Genomic DNA, 23,904 nt, shown 5'->3' on the forward strand with positions numbered 1-23,904 from the left:
AATAATGCGAACTTTCTTAAAAGCAAGTTCACCAGGCTATTTGACATTAATATAACTATCTAAATTCTGTAAGCAGTTTACATTTTTTGTCACTGGGATGTGCCAAATGAAGATAAAACACTCTCGATACAAATTAAGTCAAAGATACAATGTATAATAGTGTCAAACTGAAGATCTCTACAAATGTATTTGGATAAATCTGCTATTTAAGTATGCAATAACTATTGTTAGGAATCTTTACTCTATTAAAACTGTATCTTAGAGACATGAAATTTAAAAATTGGAAAGAGTCTTAGAAAACATCTAGTCCCAGCCCCTGCAAAGTCTTAAAGAGGCATATATTTCACAGGTAGTTCTCAATTTACAAATGCAATTGAGTCTGGTATTTAGATCATTGAGTGAATCTTAAATAATATGTCATGTGACTACCCATGTGACTGCTTTGCTCAATGACTGCAATCCTGGCACTCCTGGATATAGTCATAAGTGATCATACAGGCCATTAAGTGAATAGAGTAAGGACTGCAAGGTGATTCAGGGAATAGAAGACACAATGCTCAGGAGCTGAAAATCCTCCCTGCCAAAATCCAAGCATTTCATGTGCACATGACCTGCGCTGGGCTGACCTACGGCATCTCTCATCCACCTGGAGAACTGACTACTGTATCACTTTGCTTTCTGCTTAGATTTTGGTATCCTCTTGTCTAATTAAGAATCAGGGACTCACTGATTGAATTCAGCTCCCCTCCATGCCTGATTCCATTCAGGTCCCCCTTTCCCCTAATTCTTTCAGTGGCATGGAGAAACAGAGCTGAAATTGTTGGCATGTGGGCTGTTTCTCCATCCCGCTGAAGGAGTTCAACTCATCTCCATGTGTGGAAGGAAACTTCTGCGGGGTGCAGAAATGGAGCTGAAACCATCAGGATAAAAGTTCCATTTCTGCACCCTGCAGGAAAATGTCATCTCTCCTCTGCAAGCGGAAGGGTGCAGAAATGGTACTCAAATCATTAGGGATTGAACTCTGTTTCTCCACCCTACTGAAGCCATAATAGATAACTATTGTTGCTTAATGCTGTAACTAAGGACTTGGATTACATTTTCAGGCTTCCTCATTGACATTCTGAGGAGCTGACAGAGGAAATTGCAAATGGCAAGCACACAATTGTGGGCACTAGGCATATCTGTGAACAAATTGCCAAGCACCCAGATCGTGATCACATGGCTACGAGGGAGAGCCAGCACAATGGTTTACAACAGCCATAAGTGTTCTATGGGCCATAAAGCACCTTTCCAAGACTGTCATAACTTCAGACTAGCTCTGCTATTTGCTAAAATGATACTCGCAATATAATCAACCTATGCCCCAAGCATTATTTAATTAATAATGTTGCTAAAATAGCATCTCACTCTTTTAATCAGTCTCAAAGATTTACCTCAATGTTATATAAACCAAAAAAGTTTATATTATTATATTATTTCTTCTGCAAAAAAGAATGGGCAAGAATTTGAAGGCATGATGTGCCTGAGAGTTACATAAGGCTCAGGGATCATCCATTTTATCAGAGGAGCTTCTGTCTTGGCCTCATCAGATTAAATGGAGACTGTAATTAAGATGCATTTTTTTCTTTTTCATTATTGCTTTTATCATAATCTTTATTATAAGATCTCAAGAGTAATATTTGTTAGTATAACTGAAAATAAAGCAACTTTATTGAAACTTTATGAAACTTTAAATATGTTTCAAAATTAAACATATTTAAATCCATTTTTCAATTCAGCTTTAACAGAGGCATTATTAAAATTGTTTGCTCTCCCTATTTGGTTTTTGATTATCAGCATTCAATTACATACAATGTATATTATGAATATAGCATGTGAAACTAGAAGCTACATTGTTCAACATGACAGAATAATACTTTATACTATAAAGCAAGCATTTTCTGAAAAAGCGTAATATAAACACGCAATTAACATACGTGTGTATATTATCTCAAATTATTTTAAGCCTTTTAAGAAAAGAATGACATAGAATGACTTCTGACTAAATTACTACTTACTTTCTTTCAGGTAGGAAGAAAAGCTGTGGGTGAGATCATTGGCAGGGAGGAAACAGGAATCTGAAACCATAATAGACAACTATTGTTGCTTAATGCTACAGCTAAAACCTTGGATTAAATTTTCAGGAAGCTGCTTTGTTATAAGCCAGGCAAAATGCTCTTTCAGAAAGCAGAATTTTGCAAGCACCCAAAATTAATAACAAAAAGCTTTAAAGTGGATTAACCAAATGATGGGAACAAATATTGAACCCAATTTAGATTCTTTTCAAAGTTATCTCTCCATTATCCTTAAATATATTTTTTATTGAACTGGATGTATTTGTGATGAGATACTTTGTAGCTTTCTCATTTGAGACCAGAGTTAAGCATTATGACAAAACAGAATGTGCAAACTGTTAAGCCAGTAGCCCAGCCCAGAACAGCAAATCCAAAGTGAGTTTCAAACTGTCATTTGCCCTCAGCAACAATATTGCACAGGTATGCTATGTTGCTTCCCTTAATGGGATTTCTTTAGTGATTAAAAACAGTCTAAATACAAAAACCCACACATACATAGGATAAATATAAATAAAAGATGTAAACTTCCTTCTTACAAATATCCATGAACATGGCAGGGCAATTCTATAATAAAAACTTTACATAGAAGCATTCTTAAATATCTCCAATAGCTCGTTATGAAATTTTGAGAATTATTTAGTGATTCCAAAACTTTTTCTCATTTTCAATCACACAGCTCTGTGATTTATAAAGTATTTTGTTAACTAAATAAAATAAGTATTCACATAGTGCTCTACATTCTATATTCCAGGACAATTTATTTAAAAGCAGAATAAAAGTATAAATCCATGACATATATAGCAAGTCAGCATGGACAACAATAATGAATTATTCAAATATAAGAAGATCACAATCTTCTACCAGAACTCTCTTGAAATTCATATCTTTTCTTCATGTAGAAATTCCAGTGAATCTTTCTTTCATTGTAATTACTGTAAATAATACCTTATTCAAAGATTTGTCACGCTATAGGGTACTAAAAAAAAGCTAATAGAAATCAGGTATTGATACTGTATAGCAATGTAATAAGGCAATTGATTACAGGACACTGATTAAGACATTGTGTTATGGTGCATTAAGGTGCAAAACGGTGGAGCAAGCTAGCTGCACATCTTCTAGTTAACAAAATAATTATATTCTGCTTTGCTAATTTAAATTTTATTCTATGCCTCAATTAAGTGATTCCAAAACTTTGATCAATTAAATCAATTAGATCAATTAAAAATATCTGAGTGATCAATTAAAAAGCCCTTGTTTATATTTATATAGAGTTTTATTCATTTGAAATCCTGGCTGCCAGGCATAAGATAGTGAAAGTTTGTGGTATGAGTACGAATGCCTGTCTCCCTAAGAATCCTATATATGTGACCCGTACAATTTTTATGATTATGCTGATGATAAATGTTCTGTCAAAAGACATAGCCATCATATCTCCATGTCCATATGGACTAATTAGTTCACACAAACATCACATCTCTAAAAGCAGCATCTGAAAAGTCTAGGAGCTATCAGAAGGTAAGTTTTGTTTATTTGTTTTTGTCAAACAATACTCAGAAATCATACACAAATAATACTTAATAAGAAAGAAAAGTTGTTACAAACTGTTTTTTTAAATAATATCCTGAGTAGTACCTCACTGATACTCTCCTTATTACCTGGCAGTTTTAATTCTTCCAGTTCAATCACAGAACGCTTAGCTCCAAAATGTTCATTGAGCATTTTTTGTACATCTGCTGGGACACCTGGCTTTGGTACAGTTTCTGTGAGAAGATCAGAAATTTTCTTCTAAAAAAGGAAAGGAAAAAAAGGAAAGCATAATCCATATGGTGTGGAACTAATAAATACATTGCAATTTTTTCATTTGCTTCTAAACTAGACAATGATAGCCATTTATATCCTAATACTTGAAAAATGTTATTGCTTACAACAGGAGTGTCAAACTCGCAGCCCATGGGCCGGATGCGTTATGTGCTGCCAATGCTCACCCCAGTTTAGTGAGGGTGTGCGGAAAGTCGCAATACGTCACGTGATAACGTGACACCGCGAGTTAGGTACCCCTGGCTTACAACAACAACAATAGATTCAGTCTTGACAAAATAACATGAATAACAATAAAATGATAATAAAAAACAAAACAAAAACAGTGCATAGCTTCATGAATAGCCTGAAGAATGTGCAGCCTTGCCCATTTTTTTCATCCACGCAAATAAATGTTTTCTGAATTGCTTACCATGTTTCTGTTACCAACCTTCCCAATTCTGCTGTTATGCAGATGTGAGAAAGTGCCTACTGGGAAAAATAATTATTTCCAGCAACCATAGTGGGAACTCCCTAAGAGTGTCAGGTACTTTACAGCTGCAAAGTGCCTAGAGGAGAGCAGCTTTTAAACTTGCAAGATTTTGTAAAGGTAGACTTATAATAAAGTAGCAGTAGCTTGACTGGTCTGTTTCCTATCTGATATATCTGGGAAGGTTGACATCAACTTTGCAGGTTTGAAAATGCAAAGCTCCCATTGTATCCTTTATAGCTTGAGAACTTAGGGATAGTCCCTCTTGAGCCTCTTTCTCCAGCTATTACGTAGCTTTAGACTATACCCATTCTTACCTGATGGCAAGATGCCTCTAGGCAGCATCTCTTCACCCCCTTTCTCAAATACCATGGATGGTATTGTCACTTGTGAGTCATTGAAGATGTTTAGGGACTCTGCTTCACAGATAACAGAACTGAGACTCTGGTTAAAGTTGGATATTCTGGAATAGTTGGGATTGTTGCTTCCCTGCCTAAACTGCTGGATTCTATTGCCAGGCTGAGGTTTTTGGTTCTTGGAGAATATAACCTGCCACCTAGTGCTGTTAAATCTGGAGTGGTTCAGGAATCCATGGTATTCATGGCAACTATGGACTTTTTCAAAATAATGTATACCTGAATGTTTGTGTGTGTGTGTCACAAATTAGAAATGGTTTTTGTCTCGGGTCAGTTATAGGGTGATATGGCTTTGGAGACATTACCATCAGTCTGTTACATGGAAAGATCAGTCTTGGGTTGTCCTCTGGCTCACTGGGATCAATCAACCCTACAGGGAGCCATGGTCTGTTAGGGTGGCCTACCTAGACAACTAATGACCCCTGCTGGATTCCATAGGGCATGTGGGTTTTCCCCTGAAGATCTGTCTAGTAGTTCAGTTAAAGCCTTGGTTGCAGCCTGAATAGGCAGAGGCCCTGAGCGCCACTGAAGAAAGACAAAGAGTGAACCTGACCAAACATTAGACTTATTCGGGCCTACATCATAGCGATAAGGGTGACAAAATGTATTTGCAACACCTATTTACCCTAAATGACTATTCTTTGCTTTTTAATATTTACTCCTCTTAAATTGCCAGGAGGAGGAAGATTTGTTGGATATATTCACTCCCTTGAGTTATTTGTAAAAATAATAAAGGCAAATATAAATAAATAATTGCAAGGCATAATATTCCATACAGTATTGCCTCTTCCCATCATGCTTTTGGTCAAATGAAGGTTTGATACATCACTTTTTAACAAGGAGATGAGGTGCACATTAGATTTCCATGCATTGAGTCATGTTATGGTCAGTAGTGCAACCAATTTAAGCGTGCAAATTAGGAAGTCTAATCTAGACACTACATTTTAAACAACACAATGTTGTCTGTATCCTACTACCTGGGAATATATGTAGTGATAAATATATCAGCCATCTTTTTTTTTTTTTTAATTTGATTTATATGCCGCCCTTCTCCGGAGACTCAGGGTGGCTTACAATGCGTTAAGCAATAGCCTTCATACTTTTGTATATTTATACAAAGTCAGCTTATTGCCCCCACAAACTGGGTCCTCAATTTACCTACCTTAGAAAGGATGGAAGGCTGAGTCAACCTTGAGCCTGGTGAGATTCGAACTTGCAGTAATTGCAGACAGCTGGTGTTAATCACAATGCTATCAATCTGCTGAGCCACCAGGCCCTTGAGATGCTTTTTACTAAGAATGGCAAAATATGACTAATAGACTCAGAAAAATAATATATTTATTTTTATATTAGATACACAAATATACATATAGATTACATTCCAAGTTCAGTTCCATTTAGAATAGGATTTTTGGATAGAATATTTTAGATTAGATTACAATTGTATTTTTCCTTGAACTGGAGGGAGAATGAAAAGTAACAGAAGAAATATAAATGATATTGAGACTAGTTAATATATCATGTATTATTTTAAACAATCATTATTATGAAATAAAAAATCTGTATGATTTTTAATATTCATTCGAAATATTAATCAGGAATTACCTTTCTTTTTCTCTTTGGCTTCATTTCAATTTCTTTTTCATCCTTAAATTTCTCTTTCTCAACATTGAGGAAGCATTCTGTAGTCTGGAAGAAAAAAATTGAAGATTATGAGCTGGCGTTTGGAAGAACTTTAAAATACAAAGGCAATGATATAGCATGTACATGGCAGCCAAGACTTTACAGGAAATGAGAATTTTTGAAATCATGTTTGTTTTCTATTAAGATCAACAGAAGAACAGAAACTATTCCATGGCAATATAAAGGAACAAAAGAAAACCAGGCCTTTTAAAAAATTGGACAAAAACAAACTGTATAGTCATAAAATATTTATTATAACATTGACTGAATATATTGTTATCAATCAGTTAAGATGAAGTTTTAAATATTACATTAAAAAAATCTGCAAGGGATATTTTAATGGTATAAAGGTCTTAGTTTTTGTTGATCTTGATCTCTAGCCTAAAAGAGATATTGTTTTAATATGGAGCTTGAATTTTTCCCACTCTCTTGAATATTGTATGACTTAACCGCAATGCAAAGTAGAATAAAGCTGATATTTGTATTATAATGGCATAATTATTTCCCAAATATTAGAGGTCATAATAAGGTAGATCTCTTTTCTGCATTTATCATTTGGGCAAGATGGTGAGATATTCTCTCATGCACTGAAAAAGTCTCGAAAGTGAACTGGGAGTTCACAGGTCTTGTCCTTCCTTCAAATATACCTTGCAAAGATACCTTCCATGTCCATGTATTCAGCAAGAATGAGAAGCGACTATATGCATGGACATTTTCCACATGGAAACAGAATCAGTACTTAGTTGAACGATGCATAAATATTTAAGATACCCTCCTCAGTGTTTGGCAGGGATGATGGGTTACTTGCTGCACTGGTCTTGTTATATAACTTTCTAACATACCCCTTGAATCTTAAACTTAGATATTCAGGCATTTCAATAGTGTACCTTCCGTTCAGCAAACAATGACTTCATTAAAAGTTTTTAATTGTGCACTAGATTGCCTTCTATTAGTGAAAATAAAATTAACCAACCTTTTTCCTTTTCTTTGAAGAAACAAGAGTTGAACTTGAAGGCTGATGAATTGTTTCACTTGTATTAGCACATTCTTCCTCATTATCTGAAAGAGCTAAAGACAAAAGCATATTTCAAAAACACCTTCAGCATTCTATTGTTCTCCTAACAAACTCTGAGTTCATTGAACTTGGCAACTTGATTAGGTAATTATTAATATGGAAGAAAAACAGACTACTAAGATTCTTAAAAGACAGTAAGGTAAAGGTAAAGGTAAAGGTTCCCCTCGCACATATGTGCTAGTTGTTCCCAACTCTAGGGGGTGGTGCTCATCTCCGTTTCAAAGCCGAAGAGCCAGAGCTGTCCGAAGATGTCTCCATGGTCATGTGGCCGGCATAACTAAACGCCAAAGGCGCATGGAATGGTTACCTTGTCACCAAAGGTGGTCCCTATTTTTTTACTTGTATTTTTACGTGCTTTCGAACTGCTAGGTTGGCAGAAACTGGGACAAGTAACAGGAACTCACCCCGTTACGCAGCACTAGGGATTTGAACCACTGAAATGCCAAACTTTTGATCGACAAGCTCAGCATCTTAGCCACTGAGCCACTGTGTCCCTTGTAAAAGACAGTACTTTTAACAAATTTTATTGAAGTATTCTCTGAGTAAGTAAAAATGGAAATATTTACAAGAGAAGAAAAACTTTTAAAAAAATAAGCCAATAATGCTTGACATAATACTTATAGGTTTCAGAGCTCACTGAATGTTGATCACAAAGGAATGGGAACAGATAGAAGAAAAAACAGAAGTATATGGGAAATGGAGTCCAATCACGTGACCACAAGATGCTACAACCATGTGGGCCAGTTTCTAAGTACCTAAAATGCAGTCACGTGACCTGGAGTTTGGTGCAACAGTAAACAATGGTGTGGTTTGCAGGCTATAAAGCACCCTTTCTAAAGCTGTCAAAACTCCACCCAGTGTTAAACAACTGAAGATAAGTTGAGGACCACCTGTAAAAAGGACTGCAAAATATTTACAAAATATAAGTCAGAAACAAAAAGTAAAGTTGTGTTTATCTTTTTTTTTTAAACCACTCTCTTTTTTTCAATTGCCAAGATAGAGACATTTGTTTTAAATCACATAGAAACAATTCATTGTGGCAGCTGTCTTCTTTGCTGACTTGCTTATATTCTTTACACTACTGCAAATAATAAAATAAATTCTAATTCATTAGATTCTAACATGCTAGAGATTTTCAATAGATTGCAGTATTCTTTCCCAAGCACTGAAAGACATTTGCACTGCTCTATTCATATGCTGAGTCAACTACTAACCAAAATAGCTATTGCATACTGTAACCGAGGAAACCTCTATAGTTTGTAGCTTGCCAAGAAAATCTAACTGCTAACTTTAACATGTCTTCATAGATCCTGACTTGGCAGGTCCAGAAAATGGAAAGGGACACATATCCAAAGCCAAATAATAAATAGCCTCGCCTCCTGTATACACTTGTACATACTTGCTCAAGAACTCTGAAAGGAGATGAATAACTTCTATGACAGAATTTTAAGAACAATGCACCACTTGTCAATTGCTTATCTTCCCACCAGGCAGGAAAGTACATAAAGTAAGCTCCGTACTCTTTCATCCTGGAAATACCACAATTGCTCAGACAAGCAATAAAGGACTCTTAAAGGAAAAGGAAAAGTTTCTCCTGTCCAGTTGTGTCCAACTCTAGAGGCAGTGTTCATTTCTGTTTCTTAGCCGAGGAAGCCAGCATTGTTCGAAGACACTTCCAATGGTCATTGGAAGAATAATATACACCAAAATGCACAGATTGATGATACCTTCCCACTGAAGTGGTACCTATTTTTCTACTCACAATTGCATGCTTTCAAACTGCTAAGCTGGCAGGAACTGCTGCAGGTAATGGGAGCTCACCCCATCAGACTGCGCATAGATCGCGAACCCAAGCTGTCAGCTTTCCAGCTGACAAGCTCAGTGTCTAACCATTGAGCCTTAGTAATATGTAAATATCTTTGGTGAAAATGATCACTACTACAGGACCATTACAATACACTTAGTCTCGTTTTAGAGCAAATCTCTTAATTATGGTAATTAGTAGGAAATCCCAATTTCTTATAGTGATTTAATAAAACTTAGCAGCCTCCAAGATTGGCTCTCAATATAATACTGTATATGAGACACAACAGAGAAATAATACTCAGTGAATATGAGTGAGAATCAGAATATAATACACCATTAATATGATTTCTAATAAATTGTAATTACCTATTACACTAGTTACTAGAATTATTGTTCTGCCTGCTTCACCTTGGATTTCAGGATTGCAGGTAGTTTCATAATTTAGACACTGATCAACATGGAATCTTGTGCTTGCAAAATAAGGCCTTGGAGACATGTATATATAACAAAAGATAACTATATAATGACATCCTATTTCATTTTTTTTTTTTACAGTAAACACAGTGTACACTATCTTTTTCAGGACCCTAAAATAATCTTATATATTGAGTATGCATAGTATTCTATTCTGAGTTGCCCAACAATTGTAGATTATCAATGATTAACCTTATACCCCAACATTTTATACACACACACACATCAGAAACTTTTATTTACAATGCTAATGCTTCAAATTATGTTACTTAAAGGTCCTCTTCATGTACGTCATTTATACCACAAAAAAGTAATCCAATCTTTGATTTACATACACATATATAATTTCAAAACTCATAGATTCATTTCCTTTCTTTCTCATGTTAATTAACAACCTTGTTGCATTCCTGTAAAAATAATATATATTTAAAAAAAAAACAGTACTATTCAAACTTATATTCTAGTGCTATTCTTATTCTTTTGCTATTCTGATACTATAAGCAAGAAAAGATCTCAAAGCCAAAACTATTTTGAGGTATAAAACCAATTCTGATAAAGAGGCAAAAATATTAATAAATTTGAAACAAATTAATAAAGTACTTTTCCAATTTTCTATATTGCTTTAGAGTATTTGATTATGGAATTTTAAAGTCGTATTTGTTATTCAAACTAGCTCCCAAAAGATAAATCAGTACAATACACAACCCTGGTGGTATAGTGGTTAAAGTGCCATTCTCTGTCCACAGCCTGTAGTTTGATCTGATGGGCCTCAAGGTTGACTCAGCCTTCCGTCCTTCAAAGGTTGGTAAAATGATGATCCAGATTGTTGGGGACAGTATAAAAATAATAATGCTTCTACAATGTAAACCACTCAGAGTGCTATGTAAAGTGCTATAGGGTGGTATATAAGCCTAAATGCTATTTCTATTGCCATCTGTAATGTAAGGATTATTCACAAAGATAACTCAAACAATTAGATGAGTAATCTTACTAGCATTTTGTTATTTTTTGTTTAAGATGTTGCGATGTCTTTGCCATTTCTCAATGAAATAGTATATCTTTTTCTTAAAGTTGTCATATCCTACCTACCAAATCTTCTTTCCATTTATTCAACAGCAGATGTTTTTGTCTCCTAAATATAATTTGCTTTGCAAGTTCAGTCAAGTTTCTTCTCCATTTTTAATTGCTACAATTCTCAGTTAATTCCAAATGGCATCTCATCAGCCCAATTAACATGATTGTTGTTAAATGAAGACATTTTGCAGACAGATGCCAACTACTCTAAATTTAATATTTCCAGTTACACTAAAAACTGGGTGGAAAAATAGTCAGAAGCAGCTGAAATTTCAAAGGAGCAGAGACTGATTAAGTCTGTCTACATAGCCTGAATTCCATCTTAAATCTCACACACGCTGTAGACTTTTGGGCTCCCCATGTCAGCAATTTTTTCCCTTTCCAGTCTAGTTCTACTTAATCAGCAGCCTACAGAAAAGTATGGAAGAAGCAGAACGTTTGCTCATTACTTTGTGTCTTTTTTTGTATATTTACAGTTATACTGAACTTTTTACTTATGCTGCATCATTTTCTATTTTAAATAACAAATTTGCTACCATTAATACACATTTTTGTTTTTTTAAAAAAAATATTACTCTGTACTTGATCAGTTAAAAGAAATGTTGAGAAACTGAAAATTTAAACTTACCTACAGTAAATCCACTTTGTAATTTTCTCCAATTTGTGCCTGACATATTAAACTACAGTTCCAGAATTCTCAGTTGATATGATTTGGTGCTGTGCTTCTGCGGACTTATATTTCCAAAATGCATCCTATTCATTATGCCCTATTAAGTCAAATCAAATTGTTCAAATGATCTTTCTAAAAGTTGACATTCTCCTTTCATATCTTTTAAACAATGCAGTCATAGTTCCTCAATAAGTCATTTTTAACAGATAGGGCATATATTGTCAACAGACAGGTGCAGCACAATATCTTATAAACTGTAGTACAAATTTGTTTATTGTTACTAGGTAAAATGGCTGGCATACTCCAGTGGAAAGCTTTTTCTTCTATCCAGGCTTAATAAAGCTACAGAACCAAAAGAGGAGGAAAGGCTAAAGACAATAATCCTTCAAGCATCTCTGTACTGGAAACGACACACAGAGATAAAAATGACACAGGATGCAATTGTAACATGGATAGTGCTCATACCTATATTTACTTGCAGCAAGCAAACGTTTACAGCTTGCATTTTGTTCTATTCCTGCTGCAAAGAATGACAGGAGAAGAGGTCAGCTTTCCAGCAAAGTTGCCTCTCTCAAGTACTTGGAGAGCAAAGCAGGGTTGGTTTATATTTAGAGTTTCATTTAAATTAGTTCCAGGATTTATGTATCTCTTCCTTAAAGTGCTATCTTAGATCCTTGAATTTAACACTACTGCATCTATAGCTCAAAATACAAATGGGGAATGAAGCATTTTGTAACAAACTGCTCTGAGATCATTTGAAATAGGTGTTCTTGGGTGCTCATAAAGGAAAAGAAACATTAAAGTTTACATCTATAAAGACAAAAGACTCCCTTTTGGCTTACCAGGATTTATATACGCAGAAAAGGAAATTACCCAGAAGGCTGTCTTCTTAAAAATGGTAAGCTTTTATATTCCTATACGATACCACAAAAAATTAATCTATAGAACCATTCGAGATTTACATTCAATGTGAACTCTGTTAATGGAAATTATATAATGCTAATTCAGATATAAATTTTAATTAATTAAGAATGTTTAATTTCCATTTCTTTATTAATAAAAATAGACAACCCTAATATTACGCCCAAAACTTGTATGAAGTTTTGAAGGACACAATCTGATTTATTGCCAGGAACAAATTATTAATAGAAACGTTTAGAATACAATTTCTGAGAAAGAAAGAAAATAAAAGAAAGTAAAAAGAAAATATCTATCTAGAGAGACAATATTTACTTGTTTTAATGACAGACAAATGTATGGACACTCTATTCTGGTATGTGCATTTTAACAATCACAGGAAAAAAATCAAACCTTTCATTATGTTGCTATATAATTAACTTAAAATACTATAGTGTTGGGAGTATTTCTCTTGGAAAGTCAATATTAACCCAGACAGGTGTTGTTATTGAACAAATTATCAAACACCTCAGTGTTAATTTCCTTTTTGTATTATTGAACTTAGTTATCATAATTAAATCTTATTTTATTTATATGATTTTATTTTTCTATTGTTCTTAATTTTTCTGTATTGCATTTTTCCTGATATCTTAATATAAGGCAGTTACGAATATTTCAAGAAATATCAAAAAGTATCAACTATGTGACATCTGCTATTTTATCTCAAAATCCTTTTCTCCTCTACAACTCAACTAATGATTTATAAATAATCCTTTTAATTACAATGATACTTATCCTATAACAGCTTATTACAACTCCTAGTCAAGAGCAAGGGAAACTGTAGTTATATGATGGGAAGATTGTAAACAAAATCCAATTTAGGAAGCTAAATCAATTTCATACTAGAGTTTAGGTTTAGTCTGTATATATTTCTCTCCAAAATTTCCTATTTAGGGAGACAGTGACACACTCTGGTTTGCTTTGATGCTTTTCACTATCTTTGATTTCTAGTTTCCTTACCCCAATCCAGGTTTATGAAATGTGAGCAAGGTAAATATGCAGTGCGCACATGAATATTAGGGATTGTTCATTGTTCAATTTGTTAATGGGCCATGAATGAGTTATCTTTTTCAACTCTAGAAATCCAGGATAATATTATTCATTTGGAAAAGTTAAATTTGTGTATTTAAAAGTAGATGTGTTGCTTATTAGACTTCTCAATAGATTCTGCTAGCAGGAAGCTGGAAGAGATTCAATGTCTTATGTCTTGTTGAAGGCATGCCAAAATACAGCACTGATGGTATTGTGACAGTGAATTCATAATTTAATAATGCATTATATAATGACCTACTTCTTTTGAATTGTCCTTAACCATCCCACATTTATTTCATTATTACACCTCAATTTCTATTATTGTGAGAAATAAAATTATTCTTCTATATTTTCTGTGACATAATTTATATGTAGCTACTGTATCTTCCATTATCTGCCTCCTTGCAAAATCCAGCCATTGAAGGCAAAGCAGACACGTTCAACAGAGGGTTTGCTAAATGGTAGAAGTTATTTCTAAGGGAAATGCATATTTCTGAATTATTCAGGTCAGTGATTATCAGGCAACTGTGATTCTTACAGCAACAATAATAATTAAGACAGGGCAATACAGGTTAAAATCCATCTGCACCATGAAAAATCGCTGGGTGATTTTCATTCTCTCACTCCAGCCTACAGTAGGTATGACACCTTGACATAGAAAAATGAGTGTCTGAGTGTTTGATGGAGATTGGGTAGAAATGATGGAGCATCCTGGAAGAAGTAATGCAGGTAGTCTTTGTTTAGTAAACACAATCTGGATTGGCAATTCCATTGTTTAGTGAAGTACTTGCTAGGTGAAAAGGTGACTTATGCTTATATCTTATTTCACTTTTCCTTTGTTTTATAGACCTTAGGAAAAGTTACTTTTCCATCGCTGTTCTAACTACAATTGGTTGCTAAATGAGGTAGTCGCTAGAGGACTTCCTGTAGCTGGTTTGGGCTAGAATCATTTTAAAAAGAGTAATCAACACTATTTTAAATATATTTTCTTCGTTTTGCTGTAATGTCAGACCTAATAATACTTTAAAGCATATTAGCCCAAGGTCGAACTATTACCTTACCTTAGCAATAACAGACAAAGGGACAGAAAGAAGGAACAGTGGATAAATAAAGGTAGAAGTCTGGATTTCTAGCTCAAGTTTTCTATCCTTTCTTGATTTTCTTTGTGCAATTATATCATTAGGCAAAATTGATGAATAAATCTATAAAGAATGTGAATTTTGGAGATTCCATTCATATATGACTTAGTGAAATTATTGTTTTCAAGCACTTATGTCCAAATAGTTTGAAATACTATGGTATTTGTATATAACAACTATTGTTGTTTTGCAATAATTTAAAACTGTGCCTGGTGAAACATTTTGAAACCTCTTGCAAATTTCAAAAATAGCCCAAATATTTATATGTTATTTTATTACTCCTATTAAGTCAGCTTGCAATACTCAAATCTGCTATAAAGTTGCATTGTGATATGAAGTACTCTATACAAAATCATTTGCCAATTTTTTTAAAAAACTTCTGGTTCACATTTTATCAAAGGAGCACTTAAATTCTCCACTCAGAAATGTTCCTTCCGAACCTCAAAATACTTAAGGAATTACTTAGGGAACTATAAACATGAAATATGTATGATGTCAGAACAAGGCATGCACATTTAAGGGCCATCACTGATGTTTGCCCATAGTTATGCATTGTCAGAGCTAAAATATTGATGTCAACTAACTTGTAATAAGCACATAGCACCATGCCCTCACTCTGTTATTCCTTAGTATCATCCATAGATAACTTATTCTGCTGTGACATGCATATATAATTCCACTGCAATGTTATGTTTATTTAACTTTATTTTGCCACTGAAGGTAAAGAAGTCTGAACACATCATTTAAACTTATTTACAAAAAATTGTTTCAGTCCTGTTCATGTCAGTTCTCCACAACACCTATCTGCTAGTTTAATCTTCAACCAGAAGATTAAGAGTTTTGAATTGCACTTAAGGGCCTATAATACATAATGATGAACAAATGGTTTTACCATTATAGTTTTGGTGGAAATTCACAAAAGTAGAAAGTGAAAAGCAACAAAACATGGACTAAAAACTATAATTACCAAGGAAAGTAACCCTGCAATATGCTAGCTTTAGGTATCAGTCATGTCTTCGGCGCTTAATGGCAGAACCAGTTCTGTCCATACTGTATGGGAAATGAATACATGAATAAATAAAAATACTTTACAGTTACTATTCAGTTGAAATAAAGCAAAACGATTTTCAGGTTCTAGCACTTAGCAATAGCACTTAAGACTTATATACTGCTTTATAGTGCTTTACAGACCTCTCTAAGCGGTTTACAGATTCAACATATTGCCCTCAACAACCTGGGTCCCATTTTATCAACCTCAAAACGATGGAAGGTTGAGTCAACTCTGAGCCTGGTGAGATTTGAACTGCAAAATTGCAGGCAGCCGGCAGGCAGCAGAAATAGCCTGCAGTACTGCACTCTAACCACTGCACCACTCTAACCACTTAAGAATGAAATTACTCTTCTATAAAACAGAACCTTTTAAGGAACAACCTTTTAAGGAACACTAATTTTAACTGCTGTTTTTTATTTATAAAAAGATGTAAATTGAGAAAAATTACTTCTTGCAAACTTTCTTTAATTTTGTCGTCCAGTCTGATAGTACTAACAATGATGTTACAACTGGATTTGCACTAAATACGTCTGTAAGAAATAAGTGTTCGTGGTCCCAAGGCTAAAGAGAATACAATGTACAAAGCTAAAATTACAAAGAATTGAATTATTACAGGAGAGCATGGTGTTCATCTTCCCCACTCTGAGACTGTTTCTGCAGAGGTTTACAAACTCCAACCATTCATTTATTTTTTTCCCAAACTGACCTTCCAGCCAAGACCTTAGTTCAAATTTCAGAGTAGCTGAGTTGATGCATTTAACACCTGCTATTTGGTTTAAGTCTTCCCAGGACTTTAATGAAGCTTCTGCTGTTAGTAATGATTATTATACCTACCTAAGTAACTAACAACAGAGTATTTCCCATCTGGAAAAGCTGAAAGCAGTAGTAGAAGGAAGCAACTTCCTAAATGGCCTTTGACTCAAAATATATATATTTCTCAAATTCTCTAGCATATTTTATATAGCATTAACAAAAAAAAGTGAGCACAATATTTTAACAAAGTGACAAAGGTCTTATTATAAAAATTGAATCTCATTTTTGAGGGGATAAATTCTTAAAAAATTGTGAAGATGTTACCAGTTCCTTCACAGACCTGAATTAACTTAGTGTACAGTATGACAATTTAGTCTGTATCAATTAAAAAAGTTCTTTTCTTGGCATTACAAGTTTCTTTTTGTGGCTTCTTTCTTTTTATAGTAGATACGGTGTGGAAATGTTATTTTAAAACATACGAAATCTACTGCCATTTGAACTTAATGGGGAAAGTATCATATACTTTCTTCAAGACAGATAAAATATATAAACCATTTCAAATAGAGGAACAACCTAGAATCATATCCCTTAATATGGAAAAGGTTGTGTCTGCTAGTGGGAGTTTTCTAGTAGCTCCAAGGCATAATACAAGATTGAAGTAATGTGTATATATTTCTAATTCTCAAACAGCCAACCTGGAAAAAGAAAAGTAATGTAGGCAACCCCTCTTGAGAATTTATAAACAGCTTACGCCTACTTTGTGTTTTGGTAAGATTTGTCTTACAAAGACGAGGAGTGTACAATTTCTAACATTAAAGACATTACTTGTAATTGAACACCGGTAGACTTTTGTTATAGCATAAAAGATCAAGGAGAAAGTTATCGCAGAAAGGGACTAGGACCATTTCTCAGGTTAACAAGAGATTGTTCTTAATATAAAAAGGAACTTCATTGAGATTGAGGGAGGAATGAATACAAATATTGGAGGTAATATTGTTCTCCAAAGAAAGATCACCATCATGGCATCTCTGCATTACAGTGTATCCTCTAAACCACAAAATGGTGCCTATAGTGTTTTTAAAGCTAAATTGAAAGCCTGAAAGACCAGTAAGACATGTTCTAAATAAGTGCAGATACAGCACAGGGAAAACCATGTGTTTTCACAACTGAAGTTGATTAACCCGTGACCAAGATATCTAAAAACGATGAAAAAAATAAAGTACTTGATGGGACATCTTATATAGCTAACAAAGTGTCTGTAGGATTATGTCAGAATTTGCATGTTCTCTATTTCAAGCAGCAATTGGCCTGTTTTGACTGGTGTATCACCTGCTCTGGAATGATCAAAAGAACAAGATAGTCCATAATCTCTGAACAATTTACAGACAATTATATCAGTGTCAGCTGGTGGGGACTGGAAGATGAGCCTTTTCTGCAATAGAGTGGAATATCTCCACTCGGAGATTAGAATGATCCCAACCTGTTGGCCTTTTGTAAGGCTTTAAAAATGTAGCTGTGTTCCCAAGCATGGGATGCTAAGCCTGTGCGCTAAATGTATTAAAGGTCCTTTTCTTGATTTTAGTGTTAATTGCCTAGTATTTTGGCTGCTGTGTAACAAGAAACATAGATAACTGATGGCAGAAAATGGTCTAATGATCCATTGAGTTTGCCCTTTGAGTTTATGTTATTTCATTTCTTTTCTTTTTGTTGGATGATATAGATGATGGACATGTGTTTATCCCAAGCATGTTTAAACTCAGTTACTGATGACTGACCTACTACTTTTGCTGGAAGATGATTCCAAGCTTCCACTACTCTTTCTGTGAAGTAATACTTTCTAACATTACTTTTGAACTTCCCTCCTATTACTTTTAGATTATGCCCACGTTCTTGATTTTTACTTAATACTGAAAATGCTGCGTTTTAGAACCTTATTTACATCCTTAATATATATAAAGGTTTCAATCATGCCTCCACTTTCCCTTCTGTCTTCCAGGCTGTACATATTTGGTTGGTCCAATCTCTCCTGATATGTTTTGTCCCTCAGACCTTGCACCATTTTTGTTGCCAGTTTCTGGACTTGTTCAATCTTATCAATATCTTTTTTTTAGGTGAGGTCTCCAGAACTAAAAACTGTATTCCAAATGGGAATCTGGCTAAAACATTATGTAGCGAGATTAGGACCTCCTTTTTCCTGGTGATCCTGCCAGTGATGCAGGCTAGATTTTTAATAAATATCTAAATATCTTTATATTGGATCTTTTTATTGAATAGATAGACAGACAGACAGACAGACAGACAGACAGACAGACAGACAGACAGACAATCTTATTCAACATACAACTTTATAAGGAGTCAAGAAAAATTCAGTCCTTAAAAGTAGCTGATTACATTTACAGAGATGAAAAGGTCTAGTAGGTCTACAACCTTATTGAAACCTAGGTACAAACATCAGTTTTCACTTAGAATATATACAGCTGTCAATAGTAAAAGTGGTCAAGAAGGCCAGTATTGTATAGCAGAACTTCTCAATCCAGCTCAGTTGATAAATTGCACTAGAAAGTATAGACTCAGATCAATTAATCCTTTAATGACATTTAGAGGTTGACATCTTCCAAGAAGCAGTCAGCCATCAGTGCAACTGGCATTTTGGCTTTAAACCAGACATACAATTAAAATTGTATGCTGTCCAATGTTATTTTTAATCTGATTAGAGAAGGAAATTATTACTAGGATTGTGTAGTACAAACTAAATTTCATTTTTTGGGTAAATTTTAAATTATATTTTAATTTTGAATTTGAATTATATTCATTGTTTACATGGTTTGCCTGCCTGTCGAGTCAAGAGCACCCTGAAAAGGTTGTATACTGTTTTAAACTCCCCATGTGAGATAACTGCTATGTATTTGAATTTGATGTCTTCCTTGGGAACCTATAATAGGAATGGCAAGGTGTTACCATTATAAAGCCAAAAATATATTTAATTTACTATACCGTACTGTATATATACAAGTACATACATTATTGTAATGTGAATTCATGCTATCTATAATTTTTAATACATATTGCTAGAAGTGCAGAGTTCTTGTAGCTTTCTAAGCATATCCAAATTCATTCCAAATCTGTCTGTGATGATAACAGAGATTTAAGTTTGTTCAGTTGATTGATATCTTACCCTTAGCATTGCATGTGATATTTTGTTGCATGTTGGCCCATAACAAACTCAATATTTTAAAGCTAGCTAACAAAATAGCAAAATCTAAATATAGAATATAGGCATTTGCACAGGGGAAGATTCCTCTCATAGTATATAAGTCAGCAATGAATTCCCCATGTTCCCATTTTTTCTTAGAACTGTCTTATATATGGATATCAGCTGTGGAACTAGAATCCATGTTGAAAATATGTGTAACCTGAACTCTTACTATAGATACTAGACTAGTTTTAGAACTTGAATCCTGTTAATCACATTGTAAAATTCAATATATTTATGGATCTATTCCAACCAAAATCCCACACCTGCACAGTTGGCTCCCATTTTTCTCTCTATTCTCTATAATTTTAATAATACAGTGGCATTCATCTGTCATTGTAGAACTATAAAACAGACTGCACTGAGAAACATTTAATTTTAAATTAGTTTTAAAGAACAGAAATCTAAAAATACTTAATTTAAAGAGTATTGAAAATACAATACTTGAAGAAGAAGAAACAAACTTCTTGGTTTGTTTTAATGTGAGATCACAGCTATTTGTCAATCATGATCACAATTTAATGTTTTATACAAATCCAACTCATTCTGATTTTTTCTTCAATAAACCATATTTAATAAACCATAGAGGGTGATTACTGAAACATGAAAATCTCTCAATGAGCACTGTATTTCCTAAACATTAATGTGAATATGTGTAGTGAATAAAAGGTTGAATGGTTTCCCATTCAGAGCCACAGAAAGGAGACCATCTATATGCTCTCCAGTGAGCATAAATTATCCTAAATACAGCAGAAGAACTATGAAAATAGAAACACCAATATATTATGATAATTGACCAAGTGTGTATTTTATTTTCCAGCATAAAATCAATTTTAGCATTGGATAATTACCATAAGAACTGTTCTTCTCATAAGAGCCATAAAATCAGTGTTACTTTCAAAAATTAACGCTAACATTTGTTTAAAAATGTGTACTGGGTTTCTATACCCGGATTGGCTTTTGCATGAATCTTACATTATTATTAATACAGAAGTATTATGTTTTCTTTATCAGACAAATAGCCACATAAAACCTACTCTCTAAAATCTTTGTACTTATATGGAATATGACCCAAATTTAAAAAGCAAGAAGTCATACATGGAAATGTGAATGAGTCAAAGATTTGGAAGAAATTTCTATCATGTGGAACTTCATTACTATGAAGAGCATATGTGGAATTAATTCGTCATAATAAAATGACAAAGATGCTGCTTAAGGTCTCTGAATAATTATATTGATCTATGGAGACATTACTCATGATAAAGATTATCTTCTAACTTCTTGGTGTAATGATAATAGGAATAAAAAAAGTTCCATAACACATTTGTGCAATTTACAGGATATTAAATGAAAAGGTAGATTGAAAGGCCTTGTGAGCATACCACAAACTGTACCAATAATTGCCTCAATATTTTAGAAAATATGATAGATATAAAGTAAGATAAGTGTGTGTAAAAGTACATACAGAATGATTAAAAAAACATGATTAGTGAAATCTTGAATATTAAACCTACTGCTAAGGACAAAGTATTTGAGAAATAAAAACAAAGACTTTCCAACAACCTAATTTAAAATAACCGGGAAACTATTTGGGTTATCAATTATTATGAGGACAACCTTATTTCAAAAGCAGCTGTCTATGAAGGAAGCATCATGGTTTTTATTTATATTTCACTCTTTCTCTATAATTGCTGAATATAAACTGTGATTGTCCTGTTCATCTTTATATGAAGGCCTATAAATGAAAGTGACTACCCCAACATGTCCTAGTAAGATTTATGATTTGGCTATGTGATCTCTACTCTACTCACAATACCATACCCTGGACAAATAAACACTTTATATTGAAAATTCTTTATTTAAAAAACCTTCAATCTGTATGTTACAGTATATCTTTTGATTGGGAGCCTCCCAGAGTTTATTATAAGATATGTGGTTATGTTATGAATCAGTCATTGTGCTGTACAGCAATTTTAACTAATAGACATGATTCATTATTTCATATTCTAGGGAATATGACAGCTTTTCAAATTGTTCTTGTATAACCAGTTCAAGAGAGGTCACTGATCTGGCAACAACATATATGTTTGGAGCCAGTTCAGAGCAGGAAACAGGAGACCTGCCGTTTTCTTGCTATAGTTAAGACATCTTCAAACACTATGACAGAAAAATTGTATTGTTATTTATAAAAACATGACTGTTCTATATCATTTCTTGCTGCAGTAGTGAGATGGGTGGCATAACAATTTAATAAATAAATAAAATATCAATGTTCCATTCAGATCAATTGGCGATTGTAAGTTATATATCTCAGAATAATAGCTAGATCCAGCATTGTAATTCTCCATGGGCTGGTAGGGGGGGGGAGTGCGGTGGGGGGGGGGGAAACAGGACGGCTGCCTCCTGCAGCACCTTGCCAGCCAAAATAGGGGCAGCCGCCAGTGCCTTGTTTTCATCCTCCATGGCCTTCTGCAGACCCTGTGCGGCCCATTTTTGGGGCCCGTTTTTTCCATTTTTATATCTGGCCCACGGGCCTTGAGTTTGACTGTTCTAGCAAGCTCCTGTTAGGGACCCAAGCCAAGCAGCAGAGCAGAATTCTTCCAGCAGAGCCAAGTTCTTTCAGGAGTGTAGGGGCAGATCCCACTTCTGATGGGAGAATATAGCAGAGAGTGGGGGCCAGAGCAGAAAAGGCTTTCCTTCTGGAGCTCACTGTCCAATTTTTTTTAGCCAATGGGATCCAAAGTAGACCCTTTTGGTTGGAACAATGAGTTAGTTGCATCAGGGTTAGATGGTCGCTCAGATATCCTGGTCCTATGCCATGAAGGCAGGGGTAAAATCTACTTACCTTCCTTCCTGGTTCGGAAGCGCACATGCCGCGCGCGCACTTGCTTCATGCACGTGCAGACCTGTGCATTGCAAAACCTTCTGTGCATGCGCAAAACCTTCTGTGTATCCACAGAAAGTAAAAAACACATTACTTCCTGGTTAAAACCAGGAAGTAATGACACCCAGTAATGACCCCCGAGCTTTGCTCTGCCATCGCTACCGGATTGCCGAACCAATGGCCAAAATCACTACCGGACCGGGCGATCCAGTCTGATCCGGGAGCATTTCACCCCTGTATGAAGGGCTTTAAAGCAACAGTCTGAACTGGACCCAAAAACAAACTTGCAAACAATGCAGCTTGCATTACAGCTGTATTACATATGCCACCCAGAAGGCCTATAGAACTCTCTGCATAGCTGCACTCTGTATCTGTTGCTGCTTCTGAATACTCTTCAAGGGTAGCCCCATGTAGAGTGTGTTGCAGTAATCCACAAGGGAGATGGCAGGACACGAGTGTGCTGGGCCTCACATTCTAGAAAAGTGCACAACTGGTGTAAAACATGACATTGTGTAAAAGCTGTCCTACCACAATTGCAACCTTCAGCATCACTTGGAAAACCAAGGAAGCAGATGTAAAGTTGGGTATCATAAGCATAATGATGACAGCTTATCTCATGGTGTTGGATGATATCACCCATTGCATGTAGATATTGGAATGATTATGTATTCCAAGAGCACATACAAAACACGGAGTCAGTATATTTAAAGCATAATTCTAATGAATGCAGGTATTCAATTAAACAGCAGCAGCATTGAACAGATTATGAAAATGAGATTCTTTAAAAACCATTCATGAAATTAAGTATTCCAAGTATTCATAATAGCTATATTAATTGCATGCGCATTATGTTAAATGGTAGTTTCTATTATTTTACAATGAGAGGCTTGAGGTCTATTTTAAAAATTCTTGTCACAAGTAGAAATTAACTGTACGTTTTGGAAGCCATTCGTAAACATCTGGAGATTTGTTCCATAGATTTAATTTTTGCTATTTTTCTTCATTCTTACTGTATTTCCTGCACATTTTAGAAGATATGGTTAAACACAAAGTATATTTGAGTGTCTTTGTCAAGTTCAGACATAAAAGTTAAGAGTACAAAGCAAACATTTCCATATTTTTTTACTAAAACATCAGCTCTTTGTGAAAGAAAAGAAATTGGATTTCTTGAACATCCTGACCTTTGCTGGAGGTCAGATCAATTTCTGTAACCTTAAGATTCTGTTTAAATTAATA

The 23,904-nt window shown here is 34.5% G+C and overlaps 2 protein-coding genes across 7 annotated transcripts in view; one reads left to right on the forward strand and one right to left on the reverse strand.

Annotated features, from left to right (window-relative positions):
- The window catches only part of CMSS1 (cms1 ribosomal small subunit homolog), a 155,688-nt gene that overhangs the window by 7,277 nt on the left and 124,507 nt on the right, over positions 1-23,904 (reverse strand). For 3 of the 5 annotated variants that reach the window (XM_034412389.3, XM_034412414.3, XM_034412406.3), the window contains exons 2-5: positions 7,474-7,568; positions 6,423-6,506; positions 3,770-3,899; positions 2,058-2,117 (exon numbers count right to left, since the gene is read on the reverse strand). In XM_034412389.3, the coding sequence (XP_034268280.2) occupies positions 2,058-2,117; positions 3,770-3,899; positions 6,423-6,506; positions 7,474-7,568 (369 nt within the window). Of the gene's footprint in view, positions 1-2,057; positions 2,118-3,769; positions 3,900-6,422; positions 6,507-7,473; positions 7,569-10,944; positions 10,976-11,557; positions 11,697-23,904 lie in introns of those variants that run through there. The other 2 variants (XM_034412398.3, XM_087894847.1) reach the window with 2 other exon arrangements.
- The window catches only part of FILIP1L (filamin A interacting protein 1 like), a 133,776-nt gene continuing 122,050 nt past the window's right edge, over positions 12,179-23,904 (forward strand). For both annotated transcript variants that reach the window (XM_034412354.3, XM_087894844.1), the window contains exon 1: positions 12,179-12,497. The gene's annotated coding sequence lies outside the window, so the exon portion shown is untranslated. The remainder of the gene's footprint in view (positions 12,498-23,904) is intronic.

This window comes from Pantherophis guttatus, chromosome 5 (genome assembly GCF_059756535.1).
Source record: "Pantherophis guttatus breed Tessera chromosome 5, ASM5975653v1, whole genome shotgun sequence".
Taxonomy (NCBI): domain Eukaryota; kingdom Metazoa; phylum Chordata; class Lepidosauria; order Squamata; family Colubridae; genus Pantherophis; species Pantherophis guttatus.